The 13,138-nt window shown below is 37.5% G+C and overlaps 1 protein-coding gene across 1 annotated transcript in view; it reads left to right on the top strand.

The window, feature by feature from the left end:
• ITGB6 (integrin subunit beta 6) overlaps positions 1 to 13,138 on the top strand; it is a 90,960-nt gene that overhangs the window by 42,546 nt on the left and 35,276 nt on the right. The window contains exon 8 of the mRNA XM_036745804.1: positions 4,883 to 4,972. Within this exon, the coding sequence (XP_036601699.1) occupies positions 4,883 to 4,972 (90 nt within the window). The remainder of the gene's footprint in view (positions 1 to 4,882; positions 4,973 to 13,138) is intronic.

Genomic DNA, 13,138 nt, shown 5'->3' with positions numbered 1-13,138 from the left:
AAAGACACTCTAAAAGTCTCCCTGAAGAACTTTGGGATTTATCGTGTTGTGACATGGGAGATACTGGTACAGGACTGCTCAGCATGGCATGCCCTCCTCAGAGAAGGTGCTCTATGAGCAAAGCAGAATTGAAGGAACTCAAAAGAAATGTGAGATGTGCAAATTTAGAGATTCCACCCCAAATGTTCATATGGTCCATTTGTGCCCGACCTGTGGTAGGGCATTCCAAGCTTATATTGGTCAGACACACTGTAACTTGATTCTAACATAGTGGTGTCATTTTGCTCCTCTGCAAGAATGAAGGGCAAGAACCAACCAACCAACCGATATTGTTCATAATAATAACAATATCTAGCACTTATATAGTGCATTAAGGTTTACAAATATCCTCTTATTTAATCCTCAGGACAACCACAGGAACTTCATTTTACAGAAGAGAAAACTGAGGCAGACAGGTTATGACACCCAGGATAATGCAGCTAGTAAATATACAAGATTTGAACTCAGTTCTTCCTGACTTTAGGTCCAGTGCTCTACCCACTGTACCCATAAATATTCTTGACCTCCTCAAGGAGATAATATAGAAAAAGAAGGGGGAAAGTCCCAGCCCCTTATGTCTCATGGATGAGGGATGGGTGATAATCCAGAAAAAGAGATAACAAGAAACAAGCTATACAGATAGGAGGAGAAGCAAGAGAGAGCAGTGTCATAGAAGGAAGGGAAGCCCTCCCCATGGACAGTATATGCATTGGCGGGAGAGTATAAGTGAAATTTACTGGTAGAATATTATGTAAATATTATGTGTTTGCAATGTTATATAAATATTGTGTATTTGCCTTGTATTTTCAGCAAAATTTTCATTAAGATTGAGTGTGGCTGATTTACAAATGGGAAATATACCAGTGGGGGCTCATGAGCCTTTAACACTTTAAAATTAAACATCTAGTATTGGTAGGAATAGTAACATACAGAGGTTACTCCTTGGGCCCTGGGATGATTCTCAGTAGAGTAGTAGTTCATGGCCATTCCTCTGAGTAACCACCTCAACTGGCTGAAGTAGGTACAGGTGAAGTGAATAAGCCAACCCCAGCCCTAGGAGAGAGAGCCCAAGAAGATTTGGAGTTGGTGCCATGCCTGTAGGCAACACCTCTACACTCCACTGAGAATCTTGTCTGATTCTGTTTCCAAGATATTTCTCTTCTCTACTGAGCTTATTCCTTAGCAGACACTGTACTATCAATCATTCTCAGCTTCAGACTTAACTTATGCCTTCAAGTCAAGTAATATTATGCTCTTTTAGGAAAAGACAATGACCTTTATCCAAAAAAGAAAAACAAAAACCCTATCCTATATCCTAGTGTCTCCAACTGCTCCTTTGCCGAATTCTTTCCCTTCTCCACCTCTCAGCAACAATGGGTGTCATTTCTTTTCTCTTCTCTCCTCAACAAATTATAATAGAAAACAGACTACATTCTCCATAGTCCTTCTGAGCAGCAATTGGTGGAGAGGGAGCTTCAATTTCTCATTGGACAACCAATATGCCCAGCAACAAGAGACAGCCCAGAGGCAAAATTACATTCTCTCTTTAATGCAGTTCTGAAATGTGCCCTTTTACATATTACCCCTTCTTCCTTGGTTCAGCAACTGGGTCCTTTCTACAAATATCCTCATCTTAGCTTATAGTTAGTAAGAAGTTCTCATGTTGTCTATAATCAGGTAAATTAAATTTGTCCCATTATCACAAAACAATTCTGACATCTAAGCTTCCCCAGTTATGAGCCTAAAAAGTTCTCTCATTCTTTGTATACCAATCAACAAAGAAGACTGTATTATCCATTCACTCCAGTATTCTACAGCCTGTCATGTTCAAATGAGTAACTGCTATCTCTGAACATTTAAGTTTCATTTAACTTAGTAACTGCTTCTCTAAGGCAGATCAATAGACCTATGCCCTAGATAAAGTGAATTTATCAACCGTTTCTCTACAGAAGCAGAAGGAGGCTTGTATCCCAGGCAACTGAACTTCCAACAAATAAATACATTGACTATAGGTCACAGTGATAATAAATAATTTCAGGAGGAAGGAGATAGAAGAAGACATTTGAAGGATAGCATGTTATGACAACAGAGGAATTTCAGAGTTCTAGGGGGAAATGACGGTAGAGCAGTTATGCTTAATGGTAAAATTAAGGATGTGGCTGTACCTACATGTGGCAGACAGAGGTTGAGTGAAAGTGCAAGTTAGGGAAGTGTAAGGAGTGATGGACTAAGAGGACCGGGTGTTAGTGGGGCTATGAACATGGATATTAAAGTCCTGTAATATGAGGACAAGGATTGGAGTAGATGGAAATACTGTGATCTATGTACTGTTTGGCTCAAAAAAAAATATGACAATGACCTGGGAGTCAGTAATTCAATTCAATTCAACAAACATTTATTAAGTATCTACTGTGTTCAAGGCACTATACTACAAAAACAAACACAGGACTTGTCCTTAAGGAGCTTATATTCTACTTGGGCAATTAAAATGCAGATATAAAACATGGTACAGAGGAAAGCTAACTGCATCTGTAACTAAAAGACCTAGGTTCAAATTCTCTGGTGCTTACTACCTGTGTGACTTTGGGGAAGTCAGTCTCCTCGTCTGTAAAATAAGAGAGTTAGGCTAGATAGAGGATATATATGTGCTAGGCAGTGTGTTTACATCCAGGGCTCCAAATAAAATCAAGCAAGGTAGTCACTGCTCTCTGAAAACTTATATATAATGGGAATAGCCTCTGTGACCTCCAGTCTAAGGATAGTATAAAGAAAATTGGGCAGAGAAAGGAGGAAAGTTTTCACACAAGGATGTGGCAAATAAGCTGAAGATTCTGAGATATTGAGAATAGGGAGAGAAATTCCAGGCATGAGCAAAAGCTTATGCAAACGTATACGGATGGAAGATCAAGTGCTAAGTTTAGAGAGAAGTTAGTAATCAAATGAGCCTTGACTTGACTAGAACATAGAGTTTGTGATAGGAAGCAATATGCAAAGGCAGTGAAAGTCAGATGGTTGTTGTCCAACATGACCCATGATGCAAAAATGCTATCAGTGCCTTGTTCCACATTATCACTGCAATAGCCTCATTTAAGCAGAGGCCAGATTTCAGGCAATCTCAACTCCTGAGAGCACATCTATATATCTGCAAGTAAATGAAACATCCCTCTGAATGGTGAAATATCTCTCACAAAACCCATGTTCTACACGGCTCACATACTTTACTGTAGTAGAATCCCCTTATCCTAGTCAAAGACTTATTTGCTCTATCTTACGTACTGTTCTAACAAGATCAGTTTTCTAGATTTTAGAGATCAGAAGTAATTTTAATAGTCCACGCTTATATAGCTTAATAGGTTTGTAAGATGTCTTCCTCACAACAACCCCATGAGGTATATAGTTAAAACAGATGGTGTACATAGTGCTTTAAGACTTGTAAAGTACTCTACATACATTACCTCATTTGAACCTCACAGCAACGTTGTGAGAAAGTTGCTACAAGAATTATTGTCTCCATTTTAAAGATGAAGAAAGGAAGGCACAGAGTACAGTCACTTGCCCGTGGCTACACATGCAATAAGTATAGACATCAGAATTTGAACTTCAACTTCTTGATTCTGAACTGAAGCCTATCGACTATTTCAGTGCCTAGATATTTCCACAGGAACAGTTCTATCCACAGGCAGTGGATAGAGTGCTGGGCCTGGAGTCAGGAAGACTCATCTTCTTGAGTTCAAATCTGGCCTCAGACACTTACTAGCTATGTGACCCTGGGCAAGTCACTTAAGCATGTTTGCCTCAGTTTACTCATCTGCAAAATGATCTGGAGAAGGAAAAGGCAAACCACTCCAGTACCTTTGCTAAGAAAACCCCAAATGGGGTCATAGTCAGACATAACTGAAAATAATTGAACAGATTATTTCCACATCATACATGAGAACATTGAAGTTGAGAGGACCAAATGACATAACCAGTTACCAAATAAATAGTTGAACCCAGACTCAGAGGTCTTCTGTCTCCAAGACTAGTAGTCTTTCCACTCTACCATACAGCCTCTCACCCAAGTTGGGAGGTGATAGTAATGGATAGCAAAAATGGCTGTCAGTTATCACTGAGAGCCACGGGAAGAGACAGTTAACTTGCTAACTACAAAGAATGAAACCAAAAGCTACACAGTTACACTCAAGAATGAAGAACATGGAGGCCATTAAGGTCAAGAGCAAACATACCTTTATACCTCAATAACCTCTGAGGCTTATGATGTTGTTCCTATGCTTTGAAATCAACCACAGTAGGCCACAGAGAAGGGATGCACTGGAGTTAATCAATAGAAGCTACCCAAGTAATTCATCCTTTGTAAGGGCAACCAAGAGATTGGTCATTAAGATCTAGGGACTTTTCTAGCCTGGTCAAGTTGCTTATTTGCCTTAGTTTCTTTAGCTATAAAACAGAGAGAAATAATACCAACTGAGAAGAGATTTATAAGAAAACAAATGCTTTGGGCTTCTTGGGAAAATATGAGTTCAATGAATTTAGACTATTAGTTTTATTGCTGTTATTGTTATTATAAGTCATGACTCCTTTCCTGTTATAGAAGCCTTTGACTAAGCTAACCACAGAAGCTCTAGATTTCCTCATGGGCAGCTCTGGCAAATATGCTTCCCACTTGAATACAGGAAGCAGTACACGTGACTTGGGCTACAGTTTCAATGGAAATGCTCATTCATTAGCAGGATCCTGTTTTCACTAACCAGTAGAATAGAGGTGATCAAAGCCAGCAAGCTGAACCACATAGGTTTCTCAATTACCATTGGGCAGAGTCATTTTTATTCTTCTTCATTTACAGAATTATGCCAAACTTATTCCTGGAGCTACAGTAGGGCTTCTTCAGAAAGACTCTGGAAACATCCTTCAGTTGATCATCGCAGCATACAAAGTATGGTACCTTACCGTCTCTACTGCGTGTGTGTGTGTGTGTGTGTGTGTGTGTGTGTGTGTATGTGTGTGGGTGTGTCTTAAAGTTAAGCTATGCTTTCATGCCACTGAATAGCCTCTGTCACAAATGCCCAAAGTTGGACAGTATACAGGGTGTTTTTGCTTTCATCTTTTTATTCAACTGAATAGCTATCCTTCCTAAAAGGTGGAACACAGAACACATGGCCACACACACACACACACACACACACACACACACACTCTTATGGCTGGTCCTAGAGTTTTAGCTATTCACAAAACAGCACCCAACAACAAAACACTTATCATTGAAAAATTCTTTTCCCTGCTGTAACTGTGTGTTGTGTGAGTCAATCATAGTACCCCTTCAAGGCTATTCTAATGGCTTTAAATAAAAGGGGGAAATTCCTAAAACTACAGATAAAAAACAGAGGTCGTTTCTTGAGAAATAATTGTGCATTGTGTAGTAATGCAAGAGAATGCCTAAAGAACTAACATAGGCATGGGATAGGTGGTGTGGTTTTTTTGTTATTGGTTGTTTTTGGTGGTTTTTTGACACAGTCATTGACACTCCTTTGCTACATTAGAATGTTACTCATTCAGAACCAGGAGAACATCGTACATAGTAACAGTAACATTGTGCAATGATTGTGCAACTATCTTTACATGTAATTTGGAAAAATAAAATACTATTTACCAATTTTTTTTTAAAAATGCTGCTCATTACCTTTAACCTAGCATTTTCAAATAGACCTTTAAAAAAAGAAACCAACAAATTCAAACCAGTGAAACCCCTGTTCTGGATTCTTCTGTCTGAAACCAGGGAAGATTTCCATTGGTTTTGTAGGTATACAATTATTGGACTAGATTTTGTGAACCTAAGAACAGAATTTCTGCCTTCACTGAAGGCGTGTACCAATTTACTAGTTATACTATTGATTTTTGAGGTCTGGTTTCATGATTTAAAAGAAAGAAGTACAGATATCTGATGAATGTTCCTCCATTTATTTTATTCCACACATTTTTTCCTTGTCTTTCTTTTTTGGAGAAAAAAATGAAAAATTACACACATAAAAAAGTAGGTCTATGTTTTTTTAAGTTGTTTTTACATGCAACTGGGAAATAAGATATACAGTCAATGGAGTATAGAAATCTATCTTGCCCTACAAGAAAGTAAGGGGAAAGGGAATAAGGTGGTTGGGGGTGGGGTGAGTGGGGTGATAGAAGGGAAGGTAGACTGGGGAAAGGGGCAATCAGAATTTATGCCATCTTAGGGTAGGGGAGTGTAGAAATGGGGACAAAATTTGTAACTCAAAATCTTGTGGAAATCAATGTTGAAAACTAAAAATATTTGGGGAAAAAAAGGTAGGTCTTCTAATCCTGGAGAAGGAAGTAGATAAAGAGGGTATCAAAACTTACTCTCTCACAAATAGCTTGGCTTTGTCATTTTTGACACTATAAAATTAACAGCAAATGAACCATACCCAGCAATTTATCCATAACTACTCCCCCCTACACAACCCACTCCCAATTCAAGATAGATTTTGAACAATCATTCATTCTCAAATATCTCTTTCCAGCAAAGAATTAAACACAAATTTGTCTTCTTGGTTAAAGTAGAATACAGTTTTAGGGCCTACACTGCCATCCTTTGAAATTTCAGTTCATTTGGCTCACTTCAAAAATTTATCACTACATTAGCTCAAGCTTGAAATTCTTCCAGGCAGGAAAGCCAGTCAACAACAACACTATAAAAACCTTCTTCTCTGCTCATACAGTAATTAAAGTTTTAATGTGTCGAATCTAATAAAAAACACAAGGTGATCCTTTACTGAATGAGAACATACTCCAATTAGTTTACCCCAGCATTTTCAAATTAGTTTTCTTCTAAAATCTTCAAAGGATTTAAGGAAATTGGGAAAGAGTGGGTTGTCAAAATATTTGTTATAAGATATTCTCATATTCCCTCTTCCTCAAGTCCGATTCAAGGCCTGCTCTGGTCATGCTCCTGCTTGCTTTAACAAAGGTTAAGTTTTGTACTATGACTGGGGGTATGAGTGCGTGAGCGTGTGTGTGTGTGTGTGTGTGCGTGTGTGTGTGTTATGATCTGAAAGTGCAAGTGTAATTTGGAGGGTACTTGAAATAAAAATTGTTGATCATTTGAATTAAGCTCCCATTATATTCAAATATTGTAAAGTATAAATAAGCAGATACTCTATAGAAGGTTTAGAATTGATTTAGAATTGTTATTGAACCATCAGAACTCAAGACAATCATAAATCATAAAAAATAAGGATAATCATAAATTATTAAATAGATCTCAGAAGAAGCTAAAATTATTTTTCTTTTTTAAACATTCATAATTTTTTTCAATTAACAAACTTTTGTCTCTCCACTTCTGCCCCATTGGAGAAGAAAAATAAAATGCTTTTAGATATGTGTAGTCTAGCAAAATGATTTTCCACCTGTCCCTATTCAAAACTATATATCACTCTGTATATTGAGTCCATCCCTTCTCTTATAGGAATTGTTCAGGAATTGCAATTGGTCATTGCCTTAATCAAAGTTTTTAGGTCTCTTAAAGTTGCTTTTACATTGTTTTTGTTATTGTTCTCCCAGTTGTTCTCAGTGCACTTCTTTATCCCTCTGCATCAGTTCATACAAATCATCCCAGGTCTGTTAGAAATTGTCTCTTTCATCATTTCTTACAGCATAACAGTGTTTTATTACATTCACATACCATAATTTGTGCACGCATTTCCCAATTGATGGGTGCTCCCTTACTTTCTAGTTTCAAATTCTTGTTCAAATCTTTTATTGATTTCAATGTTATTTTAAAAAGAGGCAATGTGGCCCAATGGATTGAATACTGGATATGGAGTCAGAAAGATTTGGTTCAGATATTTATTACCTCTGTGACCAGAGATTAACACTTACCAAAGAAATATGAATAAAAGAAACTTCTGACATCATCTAGTTCACACACGCCTTCATTTTACAAATGAGGAAACTGAGGCCCAGGGAAGTGAAGAGATTTTTCCCAAAATCAAACATATAGGAAGCATCGAAAGAAGAATTTGAACTCAGATGGTCAGACTATAGAGCCAGTGTTCTTTCCACTATCCCAGTTTCAGATGATTTCCTCAGATTAATAAACCTATTATATCTGCCTCAGTAGAGGAGATAATTATCCCCCCAAAAAATCAGAAGTCCGTAGATCTTGAGCTGAAAAGGACCTCAAGAACAATCTAATTCAGATTCCTTATGTGACAGACAAGGAAACTGAAGTCCAGAGACAAGAAGTGACTTACCCTATGTCATAGAGTCAGGGAGCAACCAGAGGTAGAATTTGAACCTAGTTTCAAATCCATCCCTCTTCCCCCTGGTTTAACTCCTCTAATCCTCAGGAAATCCTTTAAAGACTATGCTATACATGGATCCCATCTAAGTCAGCAGAGGGAATTCTTACTCTGAAAAAAATTGCAGATTCCTAATCTTCTTTAAGCTAAACTTTGAGGCAGCTAGGTTGCACAGTGGATAGAGCAATGGACCCAGAGTTAGGAGATGAGTTCAAATCCAGCCTCAGATACTAATTATGTGACTGTAGGCAAGTCATTTAACCTCTGTCAGGCTCAATTTCTTTGTCTGTAAAATGGGAATAATAGCATCTACCTCCCATGGTTGTTGTTAAGATCAAATGAGTTAATTTTTTTTTAAATGCAATTTATTTATTTAACATATTTGGTTTTCAGCATTGATTTTCACAACATTTTGAATTACAAATTTTCTCCCCATTTCTACCCTCCCCCCCACTCCAAGATGGCTTATATTCTGGTTGCCCTGTTCCCCAGTCAGCCCTCCCCTCTATCACCCCCCTCCCCTCTCATCCCCTTTTCCCTTCCTTTCTTGTAGGGCAAGATAAATTTCTACACCCCATTGCCTGTGTATCTTATTTTTTAGTTGCATATAAAAACTTTTTTTGTTTTTGAACATCTGATTTTAAAACTTTGAGTTCCAAATTCTCTTCCCTCTTCCCTTCCCACCCACCCTCCCTAAGAAGTTGAGCAATTCAACCTAGGCCACACATGTATTATTATGTATAACCCTTCCACAATACTCATGTTGTGAAAGGCTAACTACATTTTGCTCCTTCCCAACCCATCCCGCTTTATTGAATTTTCTCCCTTGACCCTGTCCCCTTTCCAAAGTGTTTGTTTTGATTACCTCCACCCCCATCTGCCCTCCCCTCCATCATCCCCCCCCCCCGCCTTTTATTTTTTTTTATCTTCCTCCCTCTTCTTTCCTGTGGGGTAAGATACCCAACTGAGTATGTATGGTATTCCCCCTCAGGCCAAATCTGATGAGAGCAAAGTTCACTCATTCCCCCCTCACCTGCCCTCTCCCCTCCTCCCATAGAACTCCTTCCTCTTGCCACCTTTATGCGAGATAATCCACCCCATTCTATCTCTCCCTATCTCCCTCTCTCAGTATGTTACTCTCTCATCCCTTAATTTCATTTTATTTCTTTTAGATATCTTTCCTTCATCTTCAACTCACCCTGTGTCTGCTCTCTCTCTTTTACATATATATATATATATACATATAAACACACATATATATATACACATACATATACATACATACATATACACATAGATAGATACATACATACACATTCACTTATATATATACATAAACATATATATACACATATACATATGTATGTGTGTGTGTGTGTATATATATATATATATATATATATATATATATATATATATATGCATATTCCCTTCAACTACCCTAATACTGAGGTCTCATGAATCATACTCATCATCTTTCCATGTAGGAATGGAAACAAAACAGTTCAACTTTAGTAAGTCCCTTGCAATTTCCGTTTCTTGATTACCTTTTCATGCTTCTCTTGATTCTTGTGTTTGAAAGTCAAATTTTCTATTCAGTTCTGGTCTTTTCACTGAGAAAGCTTGAAAGTCCTCTATTTTATTGAAAGTCTGTATTTTGCCTTGGAGCATGATACTCAGTTTTGCTGGGTAGGTGATTCTGGGTTTTAATCCTAGCTCCATTGACCTCCGGAATATCGCATTCCAAGCCCTTCGATCTCTTGATGTAGAAGCTGCCAGATCTTGGATTATTCTGATTGGGTTTCCACAATACTCAAATTGTTTCTTTCTGGCTGCTTGCATTATTTTCTCCTTGATCTGGGAGCTCTGGAATTTGGCAACAATATTCCTAGGAGATTTCTTTTTGGGATCTATTTGAGGAGGCGATCGATGGATTCTTTCAATTTCTATTTTGCCCTGTGGCTCTAGAATATCAGGGCAGTTCTCCTTGATAATTTCCTGAAAGATGGTAATTTTTAAAAGTAAATTTGCAAACCTTAATGGACTATATAAAGACAATATTTATTATCTAAAACGATAGCTAGGTGGTACAGTGGATAGAATGCTGTGCTTGGAGTCAGGAAGATGAATCTTCCTGAGTTCAAATCTGGCCTCAGACACTTACAGGCTATGTGACCCTGGGCAAGTCACTTAACCCTGTTTGCTTCAGTTTCCTCATTTGTAAAATGAGCTGGAGAAGGAACTGGCAAACCAATCCAGTCTCTTTGCCAAGAAAAGCCCAAAAATGGGGTCATGAAGAGTCAGACATGACTAAACAAAAATTAAGGAAGGCTATTTCAAAACCTTTGTTGTCTTTGCTTTAGCCCAAATATCACCTCAATTGCTTTGCTTCAATCTTCTTTGTAATCTAAAGTAAAAATAGGAGCCATACAGTGCTAATAAATAAAATGCATTCTGACTTGCTGGAAAAGATTTATGATATTCCAAAAGATCTGAGGCATTTCATTTATTGTTAGAGTTCGATGAGGTGAACTTCACAATCAGCATCATTCCACTATGTCAAAGTGATAGGCAGATTTAAACACCAGACAAGCATTCATCTAGATGAACACTGAGGACATCAGTGAACAGGTCCTTAGGGCAGTTGCCAGTGACCTTGTTTTGTGGTGACATTAAATGTTCTGAAGAATTTTTTTTGTCCACGTGAAACTTAGATTAAAATATTTTCCTTGAAATTTGTAAGTAAATAAATAATTTCAATTCCAATTATTCTATGATGAGATTTCCTTCTTTTTCAAGAATCTTTTCCTCCTTTAATTTCTGTGCTTGAATCAAAATTGATTAGGAAAACATAATTGGTTTCAAATTCTTTAAGGCATGAGGGAGTTTGCCTTGGAGTAAGGAATACCGAGATTTAAGTGGCCCCCTCTGCCATATGTTGGCTGTATGATCCTGGGCAAGTCACTTGACCTCTCACTGCCCCAGACAGCTCTCTAAGACTATAATTTTTAGAGTAGTAGTACAAGTGTATTAATCATTGAAATCAGAAAGATGGTAAGAGATAGAAACAGAAGGACAGACAGAGGGGGAGAGAGACAGAGAAATTGGAGTAGAACATATTTATCTTTTTGCAAATTTATAGAAGATATTTCATTCCAAATTTCACATGAACCAACAAAATACCTTTAGAACATACAATATCACCACAAAACAAGGCCACTGCCCTTAGGAGCCTTTACAGGCATACCTTGGAGATATTGCAGATTCTGTTCCAGACAACCGCAATAAAGTAAATATCGCAATAAATTGAGTTATAGGAATTCTTTAGTTTCCCAGTACATGTAAAAGCTATGTTTACATAATCCTGTAGGCTATTAAGTATGCAATAGTATTATGTCTTTAAAAAACCCTATGTATATACCTTAATTTACAAATACATTATTGCTAAAAAAAAATGCCATCATCTCAGCCTTCAACGAGTCATGATTTTTTGCTGGTGGAAGGTCTTGCCTGTTGATGTCTGCTGACTGATCAGGTTGGTTGTTGGTTGCTGAAGGTTGGGGTGACTGTGGCAGTTTCTTAAAATAAGACAACAATGAAGTTTGCCACATTGATTGACTCTTCCTTTCATTTGAACACTTAATAACCCATTGTAGGTTTATTAATTGACCTTATTTCAATATTATTGTGTCTCAGGGTACAAGGAGGCCTGAGGAGAGGGACAGAGCTGGTTGGTGGAACAGTCAGAACACACACAACATTTATCAATTAATTATATGCCTCCAAACAATCACAACAGTAATATCAAAGAGCACTGATCACAGATCACCATAGCAGATAAAATAATAATGAAATAGTTTGATGTTTGATATACGGAGAGAATTACCAAAATGTGACACAGAGACACAATGTGAGAACATGCTGTTGGAAAAAATGGCGCTGATAGACAAACCTTTAATCTGTTTAAAAAAAAGGCAATGTCTGTGAAGTACAATAAAGCCAAGTGCAGTAAAACAAGGTATGCCTGTACTGATATTCTAAGTATGTTGAGTGAGAGAGAGAGAGAGAGAGAGAGAGAGAGAGAGAGAGAGAGAGAGAAATGAACACATATGGAGAATTCAGAGAAACATAGAAAGAATTATGAGGGGTGTCTCATCGGCTAGAGTGTTGATTTTGAAGTTAGGAAGACAAGCATAAATCCTATCTCAGACACTTACTAGCTCTGGGACCATGAACAGTTACTTAATGTCTCTTAGCCTCAGTTTCCTTATCAGTAAACTGAGAGAATTGGGCTTGATGGCTTATAAAGTCCGAAGTCTTTGATCTTATGAAATAATCAGAATCAAAAGAACCAGAACATAGAATCAACAGTGTAAATGGAATGATCATTAAAAGAAAATTGACTCTAAGCAACTGGAGTGGGGGGGTGGGAAATGAAAGTCTACAACAACAGATTATGAAATATACCCGTGCCCCACCGTGACAAAGTAGTAGGAGGCCACTAGGAAAAAATATTTCCTCCATTGTCAAATATAGTCACTATGTCCACTTTTTTTTTTGCTTAACTGTTTTTCTTTCCGACAGGAGAGGATTTAATGCAATAAGAGGTTAAATAACAAAAAGTGTCAACAAAACACATTTTAAGGAAAAAGAAAAATTAAAAAGCAGAACTAAAGTAGAATGAGAATATTTACTAAGACTGAGAAAGGGTATTTAAATATATTAACACATAGCACATTTTTTAAAAACCTCCAGGAGATTTGTCTATTGAAGGTATTTTGGTTTGGGGC

Source organism: Trichosurus vulpecula, chromosome 2 (assembly GCF_011100635.1).
Source record: "Trichosurus vulpecula isolate mTriVul1 chromosome 2, mTriVul1.pri, whole genome shotgun sequence".
Taxonomy (NCBI): Eukaryota; Metazoa; Chordata; class Mammalia; order Diprotodontia; family Phalangeridae; genus Trichosurus; species Trichosurus vulpecula.
The sequence above is the reverse complement of the archived record's forward strand: the minus strand, read 5'-3'. Positions and strand labels throughout refer to the sequence as shown.